The sequence below is a fragment of the Herpailurus yagouaroundi genome, unplaced genomic scaffold, assembly GCF_014898765.1.
Source record: "Herpailurus yagouaroundi ecotype Mexico unplaced genomic scaffold, PumYag 163, whole genome shotgun sequence".
NCBI lineage: Eukaryota > Metazoa > Chordata > Mammalia > Carnivora > Felidae > Herpailurus > Herpailurus yagouaroundi.
The window spans coordinates 28,615,890-28,634,654 of record NW_024412404.1 but is presented as its reverse complement, the minus strand read 5'-3'; the positions used below and the strand labels follow the sequence as shown (position 1 = coordinate 28,634,654).

Here is an 18,765-nt window from a genome sequence, read left to right as displayed (position 1 = left end):
CAGCAAAAGTTTGATGAGTGAATGAATGAAGGCATGGACGAAAGCAGGCATGGATGGGACAGGAGGCGCTGTGGACAGTTCTCAAGGGCAGCGGCCAGTCTCTTTCATAGGGGAGATGCCGTAGGGAGAGCATCGGTGTGGGTACCTGTTTCCGTCCTGGTTCCACAAAGCTGCCCCCTCAGAGCTGCCCTGGGTTCATTTCCTTGCTGCCCAGGAGGTGTCTAGAGGCCTCATGAGACCACAATATGAAGGGGCTTTGCAGAGGGGGGCAAGGCCAGAGCGAGTGCCAGTGGGGACGCTGTCTCCTGGTCTGCAGGATGGAGAACCTGTTCATCAACCGCTTCATGCACATGTTCCAGTCTTCCTGGAGCGACTTCGCCGACTTCGAGAAAATCTTCGTCAAGATCAGCAACACTATTTCGGGTGAGTGTGCCTTTGGGGTCTCTCGTGGTGCTGGAGAGACTTGCCTGGGAACTGGAAAGGGCTGTCCCGCCCCACTCCGACAGGCTGGGCACCCATGCCCCGGGTCCCGCGTTCACTGGCCTTCACCCTCCTGCCCAGAGGTTTCTCCTCCTTTGGACACTCAAGACTGAGCACCCTCACCCTCGCTTCATCAAGTCTCAGAAATATCAGAGCTTTGTGTTTACACGAATCAGCCATTTGTGGCGCTTCTGAGCAGAGTAAAGGCAGAACGGAGCTTGTGTTTTAAGGATTTGCATGAAAGCGACTTTGGGTTCCCTTGGAGTAGGATGTGTTTGGTGAAGCAATAGCATTGTACTTGCCAGGGATAGCACGGAAGGAAAACACGGCATCAGAAACAAGGAAATGGGTCGGGGCACCTGGGTGGCGCAGTCGGTTAAGCGTCCGACTTCAGCCAGGTCACGATCTCGCGGTCCGTGAGTTCGAGCCCCGCGTCGGGCTCTGGGCTGATGGCTCAGAGCCTGGAGCCTGTTTCCGATTCTGTGTCTCCCTCTCTCTCTGCCCCTCGCCTGTTCATGCTCTCTCTCTGTCCCAAAAATAAATAAACGTTGAAAAAAAAAAAAAAAAGAAACAAGGAAATGGGAATGATGGGTGAGGGACGGGTATTGAAGTAAGCACCAGGTGAAGACTGCCTTTGTGGACTCCTCCCCACGACTCCCCCGCCTCTGCTCCCCTCCATCCCCCTCCGTCTCCCTCCATCCAGGGTGGAAGGCCTTGAGTCCCTTTTTCCCCAGAGGCACAATGTTGTACAGCAGATCTCTAGAACGTATCCATCTTGCTTAACTAAAATGTTATCCTCACTGATCCGTATCTCCCCATTTCCCGTCCCTGGCCCCAGCAGCCACCAGCCCACTCCTTGATTTTATGGGCTTGACTGTGTTAGACAGCACATGTGAGTGGAATCGTGTGATATTTGTCTTTCTGTGACTGGCTGATCTCACTCAGCATAATGTCATCTCCACGTTCACCCACAACGTTCATCTCATATTGCAGAATATCCTTCTTCTTCTTAAGGCTGAATGCTATCTCATCATATGTATACAACACACTTCCTTTATCTATCCCTCTGTAAGTGGACACTTAGGTTGTTTCCGCATCTTGGCTATTATGAAGTGTGCTGCGGTGACCATGGGAGTGCGGATTTCGCTTCCAGATCCTGATTTTAATTATTTGGGATAAATACTCAGAAGCAGGATCATTGGATCCTACAGAAGTTCTATTTTTAATTTTTTGTGAAGCCACCCTACTGTTTGCCACATCGGCCAAGCATTTTGCATTCCCACCAACCCATGCACAAGGGTTCCAGGTTCCCCGTGTCCTCACCAACACCTGTTGTCTTTTGTTTTTATAACAGCCATCCTGTCAGGTGTGAGGCAATATCTCATTGTCCTGAAATGCATTTCCCTGATGATTAGTGACATCGGGCATCTCTTCATATACCTGCCATTTATTTGTATGTCTTCTATGGAGAAATGTCTGTTCAAGTCCTTTGCCCATTTGTTAATCAGGTTATCAGGGTTTTTTGCTGTGGAGTTGTAGGAGTTCTTTACTGATTTTGGGGATGATGCGTTATCAGATGTGCAGTTTGCAAGTGTCTTGGATTCTGCAGGTTGTTTTTTCACTCTGTGGACTGTTTCCTTTGCCATGCAGAAGGTTTTTAATTTGACGTGATCCCATTTGCCCATTTTTGGTTTTGTTCTTGAGAAAGGGATTCCTCCAGAACCTTCTGAGCCACAAAGGGCAGCTCAGGGAAGACAAGGTGGTGCCATGGCCTGACCCAGTGGCCAAGCAGTTGGGCACAGCAAGCAGAGTTCCAGGTTGACCAGGTGTGCAGCAAACACCTGGGAGAAGGGACCCAGCAGCGACTCTGGCCCTCAGCCAGGGTCAGGAGGGCTGCAGCCTGGGTTGCCCCCCCTCGGAGCTCAGGCAGGGCCACGATCTTCTCCCCCATAGAGCGAGTCATGAAGCACTGGCAGGAAGACCTCATGTTTGGCTACCAGTTCCTGAATGGCTGCAACCCGGTGATGATCCAGCGCTGTACGAAGCTGCCCGAGAAGTTCCCTGTGACCACGGAGATGGTGGAGTGCAGCCTGGAGAGGAACCTCACCTTGGAGCAGGAGATCGAGGTAGGACCAGGTTGTCTGGTGATGCTGGCCAGGGCCAGCTCAAATGGCCAGGTCACCCTCTGTCAAGCGGAAACCGTTTTCTGCTGGCCAGTGCTCGCCAGCCCACAGGCCACGATCTCCGGGCTTGTCTGCCGGGCCCATGGCGAAATCGGCTGCCCTCGGCGAAGCGATCTCTTCCCTTCCCTGGGCATTTATGGAAACTCGTGACCAGTGCCGGAGGAGGGATTGAGGAGGATACTTCTCAATGCTCAGGGGCTGGGAATGTATCCATATTTTCAACATCGATATCACTAACGGAAAGAACTCCCTCTGAGCAGGAGGTCAGTTGTGGGCCAGGCTTTGTGAGAGATGCTTTACACACACGGTCATCAAATTGTCACCCACCTTGCAAAGGTGAGGAAACTGGAGGAAGAAGCAAACCTTGTATCAGAACAGAAAAAGAAGGGAGAAAATGGGTGGAATTTTTAACTTTCAAATTAGAAAGGTTAGTGTCTCCTGGTTCTGCCCTCACCCTCTCCCCAGCCCTCCTCTTGGCTCACCTGCAGGGACTTAAGGGACAGGAATGGCCCTTGCTCTCCAGTCACTTGACCTCTTCCACCAGATCCAGGATAGCGGGGCCCTCGACACCGGTCCCCCCAGGTGTCTAGGTGGCATGCTGTTTCCGGTCACTGCGTCTTGTTTGCTCAGCTTGCCTTGGGGCCCAGCTAGAGAGGGATGGTCTGTGCCATCTGTGGACAGACCTGTCAGCCCCACATCCTGCCTACCTGACTCTGGAGCCACCTGCCAGGCTCACATCCCTTGGGAGTCCCATGCCCCATGGCAGGTGGTCCCAACCCCCTCGCCCTGACCCTGCCCTGGCCCCAGCACACTACCTGGTCACATGGACAGCTGACAAGGACAACACATGCCCCCACACAGGCACACACTCACGCATGCACACAGAGCAGTATTCTTTTGTAGACTTAATTTCTGGATAGATTTATATTGCTTCAGGGGCTATAGTTTTCACAATTCAAATCAGAGAATCAAAGAACCTTGAAAGCCACAGAATCCTAGAACTGGAAGGGACTTAGTAGCTCTCTGGCAGGGGAACAGCTTCTGCCTGGGAGTCCTTGCCACCTCTGGAGGTGGCGGGGGTGGGGGGTGGCTTTCTTTGCCAGAATGGTCATCTTTCCTGTGAGTGATGGTCTTGAGGTTTAGCTGTGGTTTTGGTCATGAAGCAATAATCTAATAGCCGCCACTGACTAGAGTCTTACACACCATCCGTCTCATTCACACACACCTGCCATCTGTTACACACACATCTCTCATCTCCTATGGCACAATCCCTCATTTCCTGAGTCAGTCCTTAGGGCCAGAAAAATGGAATACGAGGACCAAAAAGAGAGGACAGGGACACCAGACAGACAAAACACCAATGTCTACTACAGAATCCCAGAACATCAGAACTAAGAGATAGGATTTTCCCCCTCACTTTTCAGAAGGATGAAACTGAGGCCCAGAGAGACGAGGTGGGAAGAATAACAGAGAAATGCCCCGGGCACAGGCCCAAATCCCAGGCCTCTCGGTTCCCTGGCCTGGGTTCCCAGGGCCTCCTGTTAGCCTGGCATCATCACCTTAACCAACCTGAGTCTTCTCAAGATTTGATCGGCAGCCACTCCTTCTGTGCAGTACTTATGATGGTCCTCAAACTCCGTCCTCCCCACCGCTGTCCCACATGTACTGCGGACAGACTGCTCCGAGCTCATCACGGATGTCAGATGACGGCCATGGCCCTTAAGGAGGAAGGTGGAAGGAGGAAGGAGGAAGGTGGAGGAGGAAGGTCCTTAAGTACCAGGCCCTTAGCTCCTTTGTTGTCTTTGGTCCCCCTCGGCGGGATTCCTGAAGCATGTGCTCGGTGGCCCAGCTGGCAGAGTTGTGGACACACATCTCACCTGAGCACCTGTGGACCCGACCTGCCACTGGTCCTCTACCCAAATTCTTCAAGCTCTTGACTGAGCGGGTCCCAGCTTTGTGAAAGGAACCCTCACAGCACTCAGGTTGGGCCCCCTCTAGAAGATCCAAGTGTATTCCGCAAAAGGTGGCTTTCACCCTTCCCCAAATCCCAGGCACGTTCAATTTTTTTTTTTTTAAGTATAATAACCACAGAAAAGAGGGGCGCCTGGGTGGTTCGGTCAGTTAAGCATCCGACTTCAGCTCAGGTCATGACCTCACAGTTCCTGAGTTTGAGCCCCACATCAGACTCTGTGCTGACAGTGAGGAACCTACTTGAGATCCTCTCTCTCTCCCTTTCTCTCTCTGCTCCTCCTCCACTTGCACTCTCTCTCTCTCATAATAAACAAACTTAAAACTTTTTTTTTAATAACCACAGCAAAGAGTAGCAATCAGGAGTGTCAGCAAGCTCGATGCATTTTCACCAAGTGACCCTAGCATGCCACCAGCCTCAGACCAGGACACAGAACACCCTACCCAGGAACACAGACCCCCTCCTGCCCCTGTAGGCTCTCCCCTGACCCTGAAGAGCCCACCCTCCCCCAAACCCTGAGGACCTCCTTGGACCCTGCAGACCCCGCCTCTGCAGACCCCGCCCCCCCGCCCCTGCCGCCCCGCCCCCCCCCCAGCAGAGCTTCCACCCCTGCAGACCTGCCCCTGTCTCTCCTCCAGACGCTCAACTTTGCCTAGTTGTGAACACCATGTAAATGGAGTCCTGCAGCGTCATTCTTTGGAATTTATGTTCTCTTGTGTACTTTATCTGCACTCTCTCTTTCTTATCAACCTGCCGCTGTGGGTTTCAACATCTTTCACGAGGGTCTAGAAGCCTCCAGTTACAACAAATGTAGCATCCGCCACTGCCATTCCCTCACATCCCCAGAAAACCACCGCAACCTCTGAAAGCTCTTGATGTGCATCGGCCTTGAGTCAGGGGCCAACACTATCAATTCTGAACTCCATTCAGACACTGGGGCCTCAAAAGCTCCTCTCCCTCCCTTAGGCCTGATTCTTGGCTCCGTCCCTGGCCGAGACTGATGTGGACATATTTCCCCTTGCCTCCCACAGCAGGGGAACATTTTCATCGTGGACTTTGAGCTGCTGGATGGCATCGATGCCAACAAAACGGACCCCTGCACTCTGCAGTTCCTGGCAGCGCCCATCTGCTTGCTGTACAAGAATCTGGCCAACAAGATTGTCCCCATTGCCATCCAGGTAGGCGGCCCACCCTGCTCCCTTCCCGGATGGCTCTGCCCTCGGCAGCCAGGGCCTGGGGAGGAATTTTCTAGATGTCCACCGGAACCTCCAGGAGGAAGAGGCCACTCTGCTTCTCATCTCCTCGGGAGGGTGCCAAGAGCTGAGGCCTCTGCCAGGTGGACAAGAAAAGCCAGAACTTAGGGCTCCCTGCCAGCCACGGGGAGGGCTGTCCGTGAGGAGCAGAAAGGGCTTCCCTCCCCCAAGATACACTGGACATCTTCCTGCAGAGCCAGGTCCTCCGTTGAGGACCTACCCTGGAATAACACACTACACCCCGCCCCCACTCCCAGCATCCTGGGAGTTGGGCGGGGGACACAAGTCCAAACACCAGAAGGGGCCAGGCAGGGGAGGCTGCAGGATGAGCTGGAGATTTAGGCCACAAGGGGGCATAATGGAGGCTGGCCTCACGAACCAGCCCAGTCCTGCCATGCTGCCTTCTAGTGTCCACGGGTTGTTCTTTACCAAGGAGGAAGGAGAAGGAGAGAGGAGCAGTCTGGGGAGAAGAGGCAGGGGCAGAGCGTCACCTCTCCCATTCCTGGCTGCCCTCTGCTTCCTCAGAGCACCAGGCACATTGTGGCCACTGGTGTTCAGACAGCAGGAAAGAACCCCCACCCAGGACAGCACCAGATGTAGGTCTGTGAAGGGGGGCTGCTGCACAGGGGCCCCCATGGGGAACAGGTGGACAGGCATTCAGCAAACTACTTTGAGCCAGCTGTGAACCAGGCATTGAGTGCTGCGGGCATAATCACAGATGGTTTTGCCAGGTGCTCACCATGTGACAAGACTGTCCCAAAGGTGACACCGTCCACAATCCCTTACCTTCAATTCTGAAACCTAAAAAGTTCTAAAACTGCTAGGTTTTTCAAAAATTTGCAGCAAATTCATTGGCAGCAAAACTTGCTCTGAACCGAAAGGAGAGACTGTTTAGAAGCTTTGCCTCATTCGATGTGACAGGCGTGTGTAGCACTACCGAAATACGTGTGTTTGACTGTGAAATATTATAGGGCGGGGGAGAGAGGTGTCACATAATGAAGTACATGCACTGCCAAAATCCTAAAAATTCTGGATTCTGAAACACTTGGCCGTCAGGGTTTCAGAGCAGGCCCCGCCTCTGTTCACGTGGTCGTCATTACAACTCCAAGGACAGGGATCACTGCTGTGGATCATATTCAGCAGATGAGAAAACAGACGCAGGCGCACACAGTCCGTACAGCCGGTATTCACGCCAGGCCGTCTGGCTCCAGAGATTTCTCGCTTCCATCTCCTGGTCTCAGGAGCACATCTTCCCCCAGAGGGATTCCCAGCCTATCAGAGAGAAGCCCTGTGCTTCAGAAACTGAAGGGACAGGCAATGCAAGAGAAGCAAACAGAGCTAGGAGATCAAGGAGAGGAGCCATTGACCAGGGACAGGCACCTTGGAAGCAGCCTGTCCTCCAGAGACTTCTTGGAGGGGCCTGGAGTCAGGGGCCTGGCTTCAGTCCCAGCTCTGCCACTTGTTAGCAGGTGTGGGACCCTGGGCAAGTCACAGTGTTCCTGAATCTCTTCCCTCTACCGAAAACGCAATCTTTGCAAACTGTAAAGAACCACGAAAATGAAAGCAAGTAAATCCAAAATCTGGTTCTTCAAAAGGTCGAAGAAAATAAATCACCCTATCATGAAGCTAATGAAAAGGGGGGGGGGAGCAAAAATATACAATATTAGGAATAAGAAGACATGATCGCAAGAGTCCTTTTTTTTTTTTTTTAAGAGTAATAGCATGGCAACAAATTTGAAGAAGCTGAAAGGGATGGGTAAAAACCTGGCAAAGTATAAATTATTGGAAAAAACTGTAGAAAACAGGCCAGTATCCGTGTAAGCAGTTAGGAAGCTGACCAAATGTCTAGACTGGTGAAAGGCCCATGTGGTGAGCAGCTGAGCTCCAGCTAGCCTGTAAACAGCACACATTTCCAGGACTCTTTCAAGTATTTCAGCTCCTGAATTCATTCTCTGAAGCTGGCATAACTTTCATGCTGAAACCCAAAACAGGCAGGCTCCAAAAAAGCTGAACAGAAGACCAATCCAAGTTACAAAGACAGATTTTAAAGGAAATCCAAATACGACATTAGCAAAGCGAATGTAGCAGTGTCATGAATGACTAATGGGTCATAACCGAGCCAGGTTTATTCCTAGATGTTTCAATAGCAAGAAAACACAATAAGGCTTCTGATTGTATCAAGTGACTCCAACAGGGAACTTAGTAGCATTTAGCAGTCCCAACTAGTAAATATTAAAATGTGCCAGAAGCAATCTATTTCCCTGCGATAGAGATAGGAAATCTCATTCAAAAATGGTAAGCCTAAAGCCATTTCTGTTAAAATCATAAATAAGAATGCTGATGTCACCACTGTCACTCAACATGGTCCTGGAGGTCCTGGAATCTGCGACAAAGAAGAAAATAATCAATGTGAGAAAAAGAGAGAGAGAGAGAGAAAACTATCTTTTGGTAATGATGTGATGGTGGACCTGGAAAACCTAAGACTCTCATTTGTCAAAAAGCTATTAGAATTAACACGTGGATTTAGCAATGCGTCTGGATATATATGCTCCTCAAAAGCACCAATTGCGTTTTGCCTGCTAACAATACGATACCATATAAAGAAAAACTGTAACATCATTTTAAAGGCTGTAAAATGAAATCTTCACATGTGCTTTGTTTCATATTGAACAAGAGAAGTTTATGTCAGTCCTACCAAACTTAATCATATAAATCTAATGCACTTCCAACTAAATTTTCAATCAGGCTTTCTTTCTTTCTCTTTCTTTCTTTCTTTCTTTGTTTCTTTTTTTTTGGGGGGGGGGTGAGAGGGAGATGTGAAAACCAAATAGAAGAAATTAAAGATACATATGGAAAAAGAAGTGTCCAAGGATAGCCAACAATTCTTTGAAAAAGAAAAAACAAGGAGGGCTTTCCTTGCTTGGTATTAAGGAATACCATAACGTCCCTGTTCAAGGCAGGTGCTATGCATAACAGACAGAGTGGGGGGAATGGTATATAAAGAGGCCAGAAATAAGGCCAATACATAAGAATTGAAAGCATGACAATGGTGGTTTCTCAGTAAAAAGGGATAGAATTTCAGTGGTACTATCACAACTGTCTTCACATAAGGAAAAGATTAAATTGGACCCATATGTCATACTAGTTACAGAAATAAATTTCAGATGAAGTAAAGATTAAAATGGAAAAATAAAAGAGAATTTAGGAGAACAATGTATAATGTGGATGCTAAGGAGACTCCTTAAAGTAGAAACAGGAAACCCAGAAGTTATAAAGGAAAAGACAGGCATATTTGATGTGTAAAAAAGACATATGAATATCTATAATGTACACATAGTTGCTTCAAATTGACAAGGAAAAGGCAAATATCCCAATAGAAAAATGGGCAGAGAAAAGGAATAGACAATTGGAAGAAGAGGCGACATATGGAAAAATCAGCATATGGAAGAATCCCCCCTATGTCACTAGTAGTTAAGAAAATGGAAATTAATTACAATGAGACACTACTTCTGACTCATTAGGTTGGAACCAAAAACCAGTGATAACACCCAACCTCTAGCAGGGACAGCGCCCCCCCCCACCCCCACCACCACTGGCCATGAGTCACTGAAGCCCAGGGCATGTTCACTCTCTAATCACAGGCAGGCCTGGGCAGCTCAAAGTCAGTACCTGGGCCTTCACGGGAGCAGGTCCTGCAGCACTTGTGGGGTGCGCCTCTTTGAGGTTCTGGGTTGCAATGGGTGGTCAGAGGGTCCGAGGGAGGGGCCGGCATGGCCAGGGGGGTAGGAGGGGCTCAGGGCTGTGCAGTTCACTGAGCGGGTGTGTCCCAGCTGAAGGAGCCCACAGTAGGGCCTGCCTGTCCCTAGCACAGCCATTCCCGGCCCAGTCAGTAGAAATGAAGGCACTCACGGTAAGGACGCACGTGTGAGGGCATCACAAGGCATTGTTCCTGGAGGGAAAACAAACTTGAAGACAATCTGAAGGCAGTGGAAGATCGATTGAATGAAATCGTGTATGTCCAGACGACAAAATGTGATGCCACCTTTGCAAGGAAGGAATTGGACGTATGGCAGCTGACCTGAGGGGCTTCCACAATGACTAACTAAGCAGAAAAGCAAGACACATGGCAGAGATCATCTCATCTACAGAACCTGAATGCAGGACGCGGCGTACCATACACACGACAGGACCAGCACTCGTGTCCTGTGGGGACACGTGGGAAAGTGCAGAAGGGAACACTGGGATGGACTGGTTGGGGCACAAGTGAGCAAAAGAAGAGAAAGACATTCATTGTAACAGTGTCCAATTTACGGAAAGCTGAACAGACAAATATGCACCGAAGCCAAGAAGCTCGATGATGGGGGGATTTTTTTATTATGTTGTTCCGAAGTGACTGCAATTATTTTTTATCAATAAGTTTCTAATCATAAACAAAAAGCGACTTTGTGAACCAAAAAACAAACTTAAAAAACAAAACCAACAAGGTGTTCGGGACACGTTCAGGCCACAGTGTCACTGAGCCTGGGCAGGAGGGGGGAAGATAGAAGAATGGGTAGGAGGGGGATGCCCAAATCAGCGCGGCCATTGAGGCCAGTGTAAGAGTTCAAGGGGAAAGCATGTGAGAGTCTGGATTAGGCAGTACAGCGGAGAGAAAGGCTGAAGGCAGTGCCTGAGAAGGAACAGAGCACGGGTCCCAACCCAGCTCAGCTCTTTATCCACTGTGTGACCTGGAAGAAGTGCACAACCATTCTGAGCCTCAGTTTCCCCTTATGTAACATGGCAAGGAATACCTGACTTGCAGGGTGTTGGTATTATTTTCATGTTGAAATGATATTTTAGACATATTGGGTAAAATAAAATTACATCATTAGAAGAAACTTCACCTCAGTTTTTTTTTTTTTTTTTTTTTTTAATTACTGTGGCCGCCTGAAAATTTTAAATTCCACGTGTGACTCACATTGTGTTTCGACTAGATAGCACTATTTTCAAAGGAGAGACAGGGAAATTACCTTCCAAAATACTTAGCGTGACCTTGAGGAGTCCAGCAGGTTTGGCCCCTCCCCACGGTCTCAGCAGCTGTCCTCCTGGGTCAGTCTGAGGTAGCCACACCGTCTCTGAAGAGCCCAAGGCCCGGCCCAGCCCAGCCCCGGCCCTGGCCCGCAGTTCCAGCAGCCCGAATGCTGCTCCCTCCACTCCGGAAAATGCCTTCTTATCCCAGGAAGGCTAGGCCTCATCTCAAAGAGGAGGCAATAACAGAGCTCACGTGACATCACACTGTCAAGGCCTGAAGCTGTGCAGGCTGGTGGCTGTCATGGCAAAGCTGGGGTCCAAGGATTGGTGGGCAGGGAGGGCTGAACATAGGGTGACTTCAGCAGAGGTGTCAGCGGCCAGATCATGGAGTTTGGGGGTTTTTCTTTTCTGGCTTTAAGAGGTGACTGAGTGTTTTCAAAGAGGAGATTGACATAACAGGATTTGCATTTTAGGAAAAAAAAGGCACCCTGGCCCCACCTTGGAGGTGAAACTGGAAAGGCAAGCCTGGTCTCTCCTATAGGAGGCAACTGGCTGCGGGTCTGGGCTCAAGAGACTGTGACCTAGGCCACTGCATCCTGAGCGCCCGAGAGCCCTGGGAACTGGAGGCGCTCATCAAGGGCAAGAAGGGAAGTCAGGAACACCGGCCAGAGCCTGGGGAACAGCAGCCTTTAAGGGAAGAAAAGAGGAAAGTGTGGGCCATGGAAAAGCAGCAGTCAGAGCAGCGGGCGGAAACCAGGAGGGAGCAAGCAGGCAAGGGAGGCGAGAGAGATGAAGGCAGGAGTAGAAACGCCAACCTGCTCCTTGCTGGTGTTTTTAGCCATGTTGTTCACGTGCCGTAACTCTGGGAGGTAAGTAGTGTTGCAGATGGAGGAACCAGAGCTTGGAGAGGCTCAGGAAGGTGTCCAGCATCCTAGTGATGCCGCTGGGGTGGGAAATGCAAACCCTGGACCCTCTGCCCTCCTCCGTGAGCCTCTTGTGACTCAGAGACCACTGTTGTAAGACACTTGGATTCTTCTGGGGTTTCCTGAGAAGCCAGGCTCTCCTGTAAGCTATGCAGAACAAAACATTGCCATGTATTCTCTTTCTCTAATGTATCAGCTCAATCAAGTCCCGGGGGATGAAAACCCGATTTTTCTGCCTTCGGATGCAAAATATGACTGGCTTTTGGCCAAAATCTGGGTGCGCTCCAGTGACTTCCACGTCCACCAGACCATCACCCACCTTCTGCGCACACATCTGGTGTCTGAGGTTTTTGGCATTGCCATGTACCGCCAGCTGCCCGCTGTGCACCCCATTTTCAAGGTATGGCAAGCTACGGCGGGGTGGACAGAGGGAGGGAGGTGGGGCACTGGCACCCTCACAGGACTGTGGCTGGGAGTAGCCAGCAGACACGGGCCCCTGGAGAGATGCTCAGGGGGCAGTGCTACAGCTCTGAGCCTACGGGCTCCTGAGCACATGAAGCCCAGGCCTGGCCTGGGAGCAGAGTTGGAAGAGGCAAATGAGGTCAGTGTGACCCTTGTCTGATCATAGGCAGTAGCCCTGCCCTTCTCTCTTCCTGAATCCTCCTGGCACTGACTGCTGGGGTGATGCAGGCCCTAAAGACCTCTCTGGGCCCGTTTCCCCATCCGTAAAGCAGAGCAAATAATACATCTGCCTCCTCGGATTATTGTCAGAGTCAAAATAGTTAACAAATTCGGGGAGCTTGAAACAGTGCCTAGCACATAGTTAAGCTTTGTACACGTGTTCACTATTCCCATTTTTACCGTCATCACGTCACTAAGCATGGAAGCTGCACCCCCCACCCCCACCCCACCCCCGCCCCCGGCCTCCAGCAGCTACTCAGCAGTGAAGATCAGCATGGCCACCCTCACTTCCTCCCTCAGCCCTAGCATCACCCCTCCTCAGTGGACGGGGGTGCGGGACGCCGAGAGGGCTCTGGGGGCACCTGGGAAGTGTAGACCTGGTCAGGAGGCCTGGGGGACCTTCTCCGAGGCCTTCTCCTTGCTCCTCCCTCCCCCAGCTGCTGGTGGCGCACATGCGGTTCACCATCGCCATCAACACCAAGGCCCGCGAGCAGCTCATCTGCGAGTACGGCCTCTTCGACAAGGTGAGCACCTCCTACCCACCTCCTGCAGGGCCCCACTTCTCCACGCCTCCAAGCCCACACCAGATTTCCTCTCAGGAGACGGGCCCCTCGGCACCACGACAGCGGTGGATGCCTGGGAAGGGTGGGAGGCTGGAGGAGGCGCTCAGAGGGAAGGCGCCCCGGGTCCTCTGGCCAGTCTCTGGCCCCTTCCACACCAGGGACCTCTCCTCTCCCGAAGGCACTGCCTGCTTGTCACTTCTTCCGCTGCCCGGCCGGTGTGGCCCGTCACCTCCTCCCGCTGCTCCGCCATCCTCTGGCTTGCGGTGTAGATCCTGCCTCCTGGCACCCACTGCTGCCCTCCTGCTCTGCCGCCCTCACTGAGCACCACCGCCCACCCTCTGCACTTCTGGGCAGACGCTCCCTCCCCTCCCTCCCCATCCTTCACCTGGCCCATTCCAAGCCCCTGTGGCCTTCCCAAGCCTGGACCCTCCTGGCAGCCTTCACCACTGCCCTTCTTCCTCTTCCATCTCCTGTCAGTGAGGCAGCCAGGTCACCAGTAAGCCTCAGCCATCGTTTGGGTTACAAATGACAAAACCCAAGTCAAAGCAGCTGAAGCTGGAAAAGAAGTGTACTATCTCAAAACCCTGGACAATAGTGAGGTGAGGGAGCCTCTGACCCCTCCCAAAATGAACCCAGGCACTCAAATGGCCTCAGGGGACGAGCACACTGGCGGCACTCTACCACTCTTTACAAACTGTGTTGGCCTCATTCTCCCAGCCAGGCTCTGCAGACAGACATGGGCAGGGTAATGGGACCTCATCACAGGGAGCTCTAGGCTCTCATGTTCCCATACGGTGACCATCACCCCCCATCCAAATAGTCCAGGGAGCAACTCTGAACAGTCTGGCTTGGGTCAAATGACCTGTGGCCCAATGTGTGGCACCCCAGTACCCAAGTCCTCCTTGAAGCTTCTGGGGCCTGACTGTTCAGCCACCATGAGTGCCTACATCTCAGCAGCTGGGATGAAGACCGGCATTCCTCCCTGGGCCTCTCTCCAGCCCTCACCTAAGCACACAACAGGCCCTCGAAAGACCTGTGCGGGTCATGGCGGCTGGTATATGCCCCTCTCTTCACCCCAGGGCAGCCTGTGCTCAGAACCAGAGCAGGCCCCGCCCTCCCACAGCTTCCCTCCCACCCCCGGTCTCTGCACACTCCCCTCCACTGCAGCCCCTTGCATGAGATCAGGCAGATGTGCATTTCTAGAACCGCCTCTTTGGGCTGCCCTTGGCATTCTCGGAGCTAAGCATCCCTCCTACCCCACCTCCTAAACCCACAGGATGTGGGCTTGCCCCTCCATGTGCCTGGTCTCCCAGTGCCCGCTCATGGTTTCTTACGGTGAGCCCTGGGCAAGAAGGAAGAGGGGCGACTGACCTCAGCTCACAGCGCTCTCTTCCCTCCCACTCAAGGCCAACGCCACAGGGGGTGGTGGACACGTGCAGATGGTGCAGAGGGCCATGCAGGACCTGACCTACACCTCCCTGTGCTTCCCCGAGGCCATCAAAGCTCGGGGAATGGACAGCACAGAAGACATTCCCTACTACTTCTACCGGGACGATGGGCTCCTGGTATGGGAGGCCATCAATACGTGAGTGCACGCTGGGGCTGTAGGACCCACTCTGAGCGGGGTGTCCTGGAGGAGAAGAGGACCAGGGCATTAACAACTGACTCAGCGGGCCAGTGGATGGCTCCATTGTCAGGGTACTGATAGAGGAAGGAAGGTATGTGGGTGGGGGCGGGGGTGAGTGACCTGAGCCTGGACATTAAGGAATAAGTCACAGGGCCACCAGTGTAGCCCTGCCCTTGAGCTCAGGAACCCAGCCCTGCAAACCCTGGCCAAGTCACCCACTCCTAGCTGGGCCCTCCTCCTGAGCCAGGTTCACGGCCGAGGTGGTAGGCATCTACTACAAGAGTGACCAGGTGGTGGCAGAGGACCAGGAGCTGCAGGACTTTGTGAAGGACGTTTATGTGTATGGCATGCGGGGCAAGAAGACCTCAGGTACAGACCACCCCCAGCTCTCCTTCTAGCTGTCTCTTCTGCTCTTTCCTCACCTCTGACTCTCCTCGGGCAATCATGGCCCATGACATCCATCTTAGCACTTGGTGCTGGGGCCAGAGCCCCCAAGGGAGCCCTGCCCACCAATATGTCTTATGGGGACATCTCAGGGACTCTCTGCAGCCACTGAAACCAGGGTCAGAAACATCAGGAACACTGGGCCAACCCTTACAGTGTCTTATCCATGCCTGGGCCCCTCAAGCCCTTGTGTGGGGGTGCTCAGGTCCTGGGATAGGGTTGGGGGGAGGGTGCCTGTGGGTCATCAGTCCCTCCCCAACCAGCCTCTGACTCTGCCTTAGGCTTCCCCAAGTCCATCAAGACCAGAGAGAAGCTTTCAGAGTACCTGACAGTAGTGATCTTCACAGCCTCTGCCCAGCATGCAGCAGTGAACTTTGGCCAGGTAGGCAAAGGCAGGATGAGTCCTCTGGGCAGGAAATTGCCAGAGTCACCTTGGCCGCTCCTAAAGGGCCCAGGCAGGGCCGCCTCTCTTCCTAGTCTTCTGGGGCTGATCTCCAGCAGCCTCGGGGCCAGAAACTACGTGTTCCCTGAGTGTGTTCTCCCCACTAAGCCAAGGATGCCAGCCGGAGTGGGGAACCGTGGCCCAGTCCTGCTGGAGCAGGAGGAGATGGAGGAGGGTGGGAGACACCTGGGCAGTTGCTCTGTTGGACAGGTAGGGGCAGGGCCAGCCGCAGATGGGTGGTGGCTGGCTGAGGAGGCACCCCCATGTGTCTGTGGCTGTCCCTACAGTATGACTGGTGCTCCTGGATCCCCAATGCCCCCCCAACCATGCGGGCCCCACCGCCAACAACCAAGGGCGTGGTCACCATCGAGCAGATCGTGGATACGCTGCCAGACCGTGGCCGCTCCTGCTGGCACCTGGGCGCAGTGTGGGCACTAAGCCAGTTCCAAGACAACGAGGTGAGCACTGGATGCCATTCTGCCCCTTCTAGGGGCAGGTCACCCAGAGTTAACCCATTTCTCCCTCTCTGGGCTTTGTGATTAAGGGCTTAGGCTGGACGCCTGCTCTCAGGGAGTCCTGACTTCCAGGGCTGGGGGTACCCAGGGGGTTCTCAGGTCTGCACCAGGTTGGAGCTCAGGGTGAGGGAGGGACAGGAGAGCACAGGCACTCTGCTCCACTGGTGACTCCCCGGAGGTAACGACTAAGAAGTTTCTGGGTATCCTTCCAGACATTCCCATTCACATACACCTTATTTAACCTAATGTCAAAGCTGGGTTTCTCAGTATCTCAAACATGGCATTTGCTCAGTGTTTCACAGAATGACTACCACTCCAACCACTCCTGTGGGCATTTTAGGGGGCATTTAGGTTGCTCTGGGGACTTTGCAAATGTGTTGGTCCCTCACATCTTTTTTTTGTATATGTGTCTTTGCACACATGTTTAGTAGGGCCACAGGATGTGTTCCTGGTAGAGGAATTTCTGGGTCAAAGAACGTTGAGATTGATCTGCCCTCCACAAACTAAGTCTAAAATCCCACCCTTTTCCGCCCTGGGCATGAAACTTTCCAATTTTAACAATAATTTTTTTTTAAATATGCCTAGTTTTAGTTTGCAGTCACCGCGTGAGTATACAGATGAGCACAGCACCCCAACAGGGTGTGGCCATGGCTCTCCTGGGCTGGAAAGGCTAGTGCTAACCCCTGTGCCCCTGCTGCCCGGAGCCCAGATGGGAAGGCAGGGATGCTACACAGGAACAGGGCCAAGCAGGACTGCACAGCCACATTCCCAGCACAGCTGGGACCACCGACAGCGTCCACATTCACCTGCCGCCATTACAAGCTGTTGTGGCCACCCTGCAGCACGGCAGTTATTTTGCCCATTCATCTGAAGACCCCAGCCCAGGAGCATTCTTGGGGTACTCTCAGCAGGGGGCAGGTGGTGAGGGGGAAATGAGCAGGTGCTCCCTTGCTGACTTTCCAAGGGATCATCTCTGGGGGTGAGACAAGCAAGGCCTGTCAGTTTACACCCCCTTGTCAAAGAGTAACCTGTCTGTGTCTGGGCCCTTAGCTATTCCTGGGCATGTACCCAGAAGAGCATTTCATCGAGAAGCCTGTAAAAGAGGCCATGGCCCGATTCCGCAAGAACCTTGCTGCCATCGTCAGCGTGATTGCTGAGCGCAACAAGAACAAGAAGCTGCCATATTACTACTTGTCCCCAGACCGGATTCCCAATAGCGTGGCCATCTAAGTGGCCACCCAGGCGTCTCACTTGAAGATGGCCGACTACCCGCGACCGGGCTCAGCAGCCAGACTCCAGCCTGCCCAGGTGGGCAGGCACACCGGGTGGCCCTGGGGCAGAACTGCTGGCAGCCTGCTCCTCTGAGGCTGCCAGGATTCCTGGCAATTCCCTCAGGCCCCAGGCCGACTGGCTTCAAACTGAAGGCTTCCCAGGTTGGGCCACGTTCAGCCTAAGCTTTGGTGCATTTTCCAGTTTGTTTCCTAGTTTTCAGTGAATCCCATACTTTTATCAATGTGGATACGCTGTAGGGACGCGTCCTACACAGAGCAGGACTGTGTAGCTTTCTGCCTACGCCTAGCTCAGTGCTTGCACGCCACTCAGCAACAGCAAGTCAGGACAACTGATAGATGTTCGTTCTTACTGGGAGACATGGAATGATTATTTTCTGTTCTATTTATGCTTGGTCCAATTTCTTGCATATAGTAAGTACCCAGATGAATCCTTGTTGAATGAATTAAGAATTGGCTGTCATAAAAATAAAGGAGTTCATTTAAAATAGGTGTCCTTCCGTGTATTATGTTCCAGTCACCCCCAAACAGCTCACATCCCCTTGCCTCACAGAAAAAGCCCCAATCACTGTGATTCCATCTAGGCAAGAGCTTCCCCCTCAAACCCCATCGGGATAGAAGGTGGTTCCCCCTCTTCTTTTCCCAGAAACTCCTGAGTTTTCTTCAGAATCCATCTCAAATGTCATCCAGTCTGGGGAGGCATCTTTGCCCACAGCTCATCTATGTCCCAGGCCGTTGTCTAAACTTCTGTTGTCATCCTCCCACGCGGTCTCTCCCTTGGACCCAGAGCCCCTGGAGGACCAGGACCCCACCCACCTTCCTTGTGTGCCCCAGGGCTGGTTCCTCATTTTTCTCCTGCAAGGCACCTGACATGTTCTAGGCACTCTCTTGGAAGCTGGGGGATGTTTTCTCCAACAAGAGAGGACTCAAAATGACTTTTAACATGCATTTCTTGGGGCGCCTGGGTGGCTCAGTTAAGCATCTGGTGCTTGATTTTGGCTTGGGTCATGATCTCACATTTGGGGAGATTGAGCCCCGTGGCGGGCTCTGCACTGACAGTGCAGAGCCTGCTTGGGATCCTCTCTCTCTGCCCCTCTCTCTCTCTCAAAATAAAGAAATAAACTTAAAATAAAATTAAAAAATTAAAATTAATAAAAGAAAATATAAAATGAATTTCTTTCCGCACACCCAAGAAGCAGAACCAGCCCTGAGTTTGGGCATGGTGATCCATTGTGTCGTCCTCCTACACACAGACCCAACCTATAACCCCCAGCCCCTGGCTTCAGAATCACCAACAGGGTCTCCAGAGTTCCTGGAAATGTGCTGGGCCAGAAGCTCAATGTCTAAGTAAAAGGTTCCACCAGGGCCAATATAGCAAAGGAGAAG

At 52.3% G+C, this 18,765-nt stretch overlaps 1 protein-coding gene across 2 annotated transcripts in view; it reads left to right on the top strand.

The window, feature by feature from the left end:
• The window catches only part of ALOX5 (arachidonate 5-lipoxygenase), a 50,256-nt gene extending 32,389 nt beyond the window's left edge, over positions 1-17,867 (top strand). For both annotated transcript variants that reach the window (XM_040485764.1, XM_040485765.1), the window contains 10 exons: positions 317-423; positions 2,434-2,606; positions 5,664-5,810; positions 12,015-12,218; positions 12,937-13,023; positions 14,469-14,647; positions 14,937-15,058; positions 15,415-15,515; positions 15,863-16,033; positions 17,141-17,867. In XM_040485764.1, the coding sequence (XP_040341698.1) occupies positions 317-423; positions 2,434-2,606; positions 5,664-5,810; positions 12,015-12,218; positions 12,937-13,023; positions 14,469-14,647; positions 14,937-15,058; positions 15,415-15,515; positions 15,863-16,033; positions 17,141-17,320 (1,471 nt within the window). In that variant the 3' untranslated portion in view covers positions 17,321-17,867. The remainder of the gene's footprint in view (positions 1-316; positions 424-2,433; positions 2,607-5,663; positions 5,811-12,014; positions 12,219-12,936; positions 13,024-14,468; positions 14,648-14,936; positions 15,059-15,414; positions 15,516-15,862; positions 16,034-17,140) is intronic.
• Positions 17,868-18,765: the final 898 nt, after the last annotated feature.